Source organism: Poromitra crassiceps (assembly GCF_964638095.1).
Source record: "Poromitra crassiceps genome assembly, chromosome: 15".
NCBI lineage: Eukaryota > Metazoa > Chordata > Actinopteri > Beryciformes > Melamphaidae > Poromitra > Poromitra crassiceps.
This window is the reverse complement of record NC_139634.1, coordinates 26,023,381-26,030,095: the sequence shown is the minus strand read 5'-3', so window position 1 is coordinate 26,030,095 and position 6,715 is coordinate 26,023,381. Positions and strand designations below refer to the sequence as shown.

General features: G+C 44.0%; 1 protein-coding gene across 1 annotated transcript in view; it reads right to left on the bottom strand.

Annotated features, from left to right (window-relative positions):
* Positions 1-646: 646 nt before the first annotated feature.
* Positions 647-6,715, bottom strand: part of LOC310790146 (integrin alpha-11-like) — a gene marked incomplete at both ends in the record, with an annotated part of 47,481 nt that continues 41,412 nt past the window's right edge. The window contains 4 exon segments of the mRNA XM_083651825.1: positions 647-727; positions 1,947-2,060; positions 3,651-3,746; positions 4,344-4,532. Of these exon segments, the coding sequence (XP_083507951.1) occupies positions 647-727; positions 1,947-2,060; positions 3,651-3,746; positions 4,344-4,532 (480 nt within the window).

The following is a 6,715-nucleotide window of genomic DNA, read 5'->3' as shown; positions in this document are numbered from 1 at the left end:
GTGCGTGCAGTAGAAAATAGTGACGCACCCATTATGAGTCATTGTAATTTACGAAGCAAATATATACCGGAAGTATAGAAATTGAGGCGCATCAAATGAGGTGCATCAATTAACGTTTCTGTGCGTTTGGGGCTTTAGTTTTGTGATACAGATACTAAGGCAGGTGCAAACCAGGGTGATTTAAAAACAAATAAATGAAAACATGCTTCCACTGGGCAGACCAAAAACAAAAACGAAAAAAATATTTTTAATCTACTCCCGAGAATCAGGAGAGACCACAGAACTCTGAATATGATTCTAAATATAGGTGAATGTATTGGCTTCGTTTTATAAGCATTTTACGAAATGTCTATGGAAAGGGCGTGACAATCACTTTGGAATGACTTTGGCACTCTATTGTCTCTACTGCTAGACTGATCTGCTAATTCATTCTGTACTAACCACGCCCAGTAGACTGGTCGTGTTGACTGGACAGTGGCGGATGTTGAGCGGGAGGGGCTAACAGTTAGCTAACTGGAAGCTGGTTGACAGATTGCATGGTTAATTGAAGGGGTGTGGTCACTTCAGTGGGGGAATGGCTTCAGCTGCGGGAGGGGGTGGGGGGGTGCTTCAGGGTCCCTGAGTGACAGCTGCAGTCTGGCTACCATTACAGCTCCTCCGCTGTCTTCCCATTAGCTACGGGCTGCTCCTCCTCTTCCTGTCTCCGCTGTCTGTTGAAGAAGCCGAGCTGAAAGACAACAGACAAAACAGACTGTCAGTAATCAGATTACAACAGACACAACATACTGTCAGTAATCAGATACAGACTGTAAGTAATCAGATTACAACACACATCAGACTGTCAGTAATCAGATTACAACAGACACAACAGACTGTCAGTAATCAGATTACAACCGACACAACAGACTGTCAGTAATCAGATTACAACTGACTGTCAGTAGACAGACTACAGACCATCAGCAATCAGATTACAACACAACAGACTGTCAGTAATCAGATTACAACAGACACAACAGACTACCAGTAGGCAGATTGCAGTTTTTTTCTATTTAACTTGTACTTCCTTTATCGCATTATGTTGTTGTTACCTGTTTATATTGTATTTTTACGTGTCAGGGACTATGGATGGAAATTTGCATTCTTGCTCAAATCCGGTATATTTATATTACATCATGGAGATGAAACGTTTTCTGGCCTGTGACGTGCTGCGTCGTCCGGGTCAGACAGCTCCAAAAAGAGCTGCATGCCACCGTTCCCAATCCGGAACAAGGTATTATCATCGGAATCTGAGTGATCCAAGGATAATAACCACTTGGAACCCGGATCGATTCGCAGATGTTAGACGATAGCGAAACGACAGCTTTAGTGGAGACAAACAGCCGTGATGCCAGCTGCAGCTATGATCCAGCCAGAGAAGAAGGTGATGTAAAACCCTTGCTATATATATACCAGAATGAACTGACGTCACTTGACGTCATAACTGACGTCAAACTTGACTGACATCACGGGCTGATCAGATATGAGAATATGGGGCCTTCATTGATTGAAATTTGGTCTTGCAAACCACACTTAAATCAAGAGAGACCAGTTGGTAAGATTTAACAAGCAGCTTTGTTCAGCAAATTTGCTCTACTAATTATATAAGAAACATCCTTATGGCTTGGTTCCAGCCCTAAAACTCAGGATTTTTCTAAATGTCGATGGAGAAAATGAATGGGGAACTTACTTCCAGGCCAATGACATCATGAAAAAGTCACGTTCCTTTTGAGCTCTACAGCAAGCAAGGCTGTGGCTGTGGCTGTGGCTGTGTGTGTGTGTGTGTGTGTGTGTGTGTGTGTGTGTGTGTGTGTGTGTGTGTGTGTGTGTGTGTGTGTGTGTGTGTGTCTGTGTGTGTGTGTGTCTGTGTGTGTGTGTGTGTGTCTGTGTGTGTCTGTGTGTGCGTTTACCTTCCACAGGCCCAGCACCAGTCCTCCCAGCAATAGCAGCCCTCCCACTGAGCTGCCCAGTATGATCCAGACTGGAACGCCGAGCTGCTCCTCTCTCCTCAGCTCCAGCACCATCTGCACAACACGTTTGAGAGAAATACTGTCAGCGTAATGTCCTAATTAGGGCCTGTTCACACCTGGTATTCCCGGTGGTGGTCTGATCACAAGTGGTCAGCTCTAAGTACGTCTGTTCACACCTGGCATTAGAATGTGTCTCCATGAATGCTTCTTGTGATCAGATCTCACTTCCCCGCTCCATATGCAAATAAACACATAGTAATGCTGCGAGTAAAAATATAGTGCTGACTGCTTTGGCTTTTTTGTTTGGCAATTATTAGTTACAAGAGAAAATATTTGTTTGCTCAACGGCTGATTATGTCCATATTTTGCCTTTTTTTCTCCTCTCCACATGAAGATCATACATGACGGTCCAGATTTTTAATTGAAATGTTCTCAGTCTGACGCAGCCGCCAAGGTAGACACCGAGCATGGATATTACCACAGTTAAATGGAGGAAACGGAGGGCCCCTCGCTGCCGGGGGATGCCACGCCCCACTCTCCTCTGGCCTCCTCTGCTGGTAACCTCCCTCATATGGTTCCTCAGAGGGCCGCTTTCTAATGGGTCCACTTGACCTATGAGCCACCTCATAGCCTTCAGCCAGCTCTGCTGCAAGCCATGGCCTCACTAACTCACACTCATTCAAATGAATCTGCCACTCCCTGGGGATGCTGAGTTTGAACTGCTCCAAGAGCATTAGGTCCCTCAGCAGCGGGAAATCAGGCCCGTACGCGAGTCAAGAGCAGCTACTGTACTGCTTTCTGAGCTTTGCTCTGGAGAACACTTTGCACTAACAGTGGCCACTTCTCAGGGGGCCAGTTTGAGTCTTTCACCACCTTCTCAAACATCTCGAAAATACATCAACTGCTGTCTAGACGAACTTTGGCATAAAGCCCCGGGCTCTATTCACATCGAACCTCTGTGCAGCCTGTAGCTCCACATCCATAGCCTTTAGATAGTCCTCACATGGTCAAAGGGTCCCATAAAGACGGGACAAGACAAAAGTAACAAAACAATGCAAAACACGACATAGACTAGTATGAACTATCCACAAGCTGCAACGCGGGCTTGGCCACTGTCTTCTGTGTGAGCTCCACTGGGCTCATCTGAGCTCTCGAGTGCCGGTGCAGCAGCCATTTTACCCACAGTTTCATTTAATCTTATTTTAATGTTTTATTCTTTTACTCTTTTATTCTTTTATCCAATATCTCGCTACTGGTTTTATTGTTGATTTTATATTACTTTACCTAGGGGTAGGCCTATGTATGATTTAAGCATATTGTGCAATAGGGCTTGTGCAATTGTATGTCTCAGTTGGCATCTCCCCACTGTGTCTTAGTGCAATGCTGTGACTGTCCTGTTTGTGTGTTCTTGTGTTTTTGTAACGCCGGATGCACACTTTTTGCCCAAGACAAATTTCCCTTCTTTATCTCATCTCTCATCATCTCTCAGTTACGGCAGCCCCGTGGTGCCAAAAAAGGCGCCGTTTTCCTTATACATAAGCACACCAGCACATCAAAGGATAAATCAGCCATAAGGAATAGAAGTAAATATTATCATATCTAACACCTCTCTGTCAGTTGATTGGTCAGTTGTCAGTGACCTACCTGTCTGAGGGGCCTCTCCTCCTGTAGGAACATGGGGCTAGAAGGCTCCAGGTGGATGGAGGCGGAGCTTAGCAGCTCTAGAGACCTGAAGCTCACCTGGCAACACAAGACAACAGAACACTTCATAGACATTTCATAGCGTTAGTTAGCATTAGGTTAGCGTTAGGTCAGGCAGGAGCGTTTTTTTCCTAGGATGGGGCCGGGAAAACCATGCCCCTTATTTGATTGGTCGCTGCAACTGCTTCTTCTTCTTCTTCTGGCTCTTTTCTGGGTCATATCTGAACATCTAAAGACCTGTTTTTACTCAACTAAAATGCGGTTACAACATCAACATGTCACAAAACACAAATCTGTTTAAACATTTTGATGATTTGTTCAGTTGTAGCTTGAAAGAGAGACAATATTGATTATTGCCATGGTACTTCTAACCGTAAAGTCACTTTGGTCCTTCAGCATAAGGAAAAATGTGCACTGCATGGGTACAGTTTAAGCCAGTGTTTCTCAACCACTGGGCCCAATGGTGGGCCTCAGAGCGCCATGTAGTGGGCCGCGGATGATCTCTAGCAGGAGGGTGACTTTTATTCTGTCTGTCTGTATGACTATTCGTCCTTCCGCCTGTCTGTCTGTTGTCTGTCTGTCTGTATGACCATTCGTCCTTCCGCCTGTCTGTCTGTTGTCTGTCTGTGGACTCACAGAGTGGTGGACGGTCAGTCTTCCTCTGAGTGTGACTGTCAGCTGAGTGGAGGCAGACAGGCTGAGTGAGCAGTGGACAGACAGGCTCTCACTGTTACTGTGGTTCAGCTGGGAGAGGTGAGACAGGTCCTCCACCACAGCCTGCTTGGCTGTCCTGACCGGAGGCAGGGTGCAGTGAGAACCAGCCGCCTGCTGAGAGGAGAGGAGAGGGTTAAAGTCTCATTCTGATCAGTCCAGTCTCCAGAATAAAATGTTGGCCTGTTACATTTCTGCAAACCACAGATATGCTAAATCTGAATGTTCTTCACTTCTACCATGCTATTTCAATAGCATACATTTGTTATGTACATGCTAGAGGTCTAGGCTATAACATTACATATAAAGAAATGTTGATATGCAATGTACTTCTGTTCACAAACATTGAGATTCATTTTATTCTGGAGACTGGGCTGGGTCTGATCTGTTCTGGGACCTCATTTATCAATATGTGCCTAGAATCCCGCTAAAACTATGACTAACTTGGCCAGTCACTCTCTTGATCCAAGTGATCTCTTGGTCACTTGATCTAATCTGTCATTCTAGTGTCGTCTTGCAAAGGTATTCCACACAATGTAGTGTTGTAGGTATTCCACACAACGTAGTGTTGTAGGTATTCCACACAATGTAGTGTTGTAGGTATTCCACACAACATAGTGTTGTAGGTATTCCACACAATGTAGTGTTGTAGGTATTCCACACAACATAGTGTTGTAGGTATTCCACACAATGTAGTGTTGTAGGTATTCCACACAATGTAGTGTTGTAGGTATTCCACACAACGTAGTGTTGTAGGTATTCCACACAACGTAGTGTTGTAGGTATTCCACACAACATAGTGTTGTAGGTATTCCACACAACATAGTGTTGTAGGTATTCCACACAACATAGTGTTGTAGGTATTCCACACAACATAGTGTTGTAGGTATTCCACACAACGTAGTGTTGTAGGTATTCCACACAACATAGTGTTGTAGGTATTCCACACAACGTAGTGTTGTAGGTATTCCACACAATGTAGTGTTGTAGGTATTCCACACAACATAGTGTTGTAGGTATTCCACACAATGTAGTGTTGTAGGTATTCCACACAATGTAGTGTTGTAGGTATTCCACACAACGTAGTGTTGTAGGTATTCCACACAACATAGTGTTGTAGGTATTCCACACAACATAGTGTTGTAGGTATTCCACACAACATAGTGTTGTAGGTATTCCACACAACATAGTGTTGTAGGTATTCCACACAACGTAGTGTTGTAGGTATTCCACACAACGTAGTGTTGTAGGTATTCCACACAACATAGTGTTGTAGGTATTCCACACAACATAGTGTTGTAGGTATTCCACACAACATAGTGTTGTAGGTATTCCACACAACATAGTGTTGTAGGTATTCCACACAACGTAGTGTTGTAGGTATTCCACACAACATAGTGTTGTAGGTATTCCACACAACGTAGTGTTGTAGGTATTCCACACAATGTAGTGTTGTAGGTATTCCACACAACATAGTGTTGTAGGTATTCCACACAATGTAGTGTTGTAGGTATTCCACACAATGTAGTGTTGTAGGTATTCCACACAACGTAGTGTTGTAGGTATTCCACACAACATAGTGTTGTAGGTATTCCACACAACATAGTGTTGTAGGTATTCCACACAACATAGTGTTGTAGGTATTCCACACAACGTAGTGTTGTAGGTATTCCACACAACGTAGTGTTGTAGGTATTCCACACAACATAGTGTTGTAGGTATTCCACACAACATAGTGTTGTAGGGGGGAAATGAAGCATTAGTTAATGCAGGACACATCAGCTGAAAGCCTGCTGATTGGATCAGTGTTTAATCAATCACATCCATTCTCGCAACAAGGTGGTGCATTGTTGATATGGCTCCATCCTACACTGATCTCTGCTTCTGCAATGCTGCCACACACATTGCTGCTGCTGCTGCTTCAAAGCTTGGCCCCCACCACCCAAGCCTCCACCTTTCTAGTTCAGATTCTGCATGGCTCAATGGTTAATCATCTATTCAATGTCTTCCTTTGGGCTCACTCTTGTATACCCATTCTGCATTGCACTCCCTGATTATCTTAGCATGCTGCTTGGCTAATCCAGGGAGCATCTTCTGTAAAGAGCGGAGCCATCAGTGCCAAACATAACTGTATTTCCAATTGTTGCAATAAATGGTTAAATATATGATGAGAGTGTACCTGACTGAAAAAGAAGTTATAAAATAAACAAGACAACTTAGGCAAAAAAAATTAATCAATTCTGACTCTTACTAAAGCAGAAGTGCCTACACCTGCTGCAGGTAATTACCCTGTTATC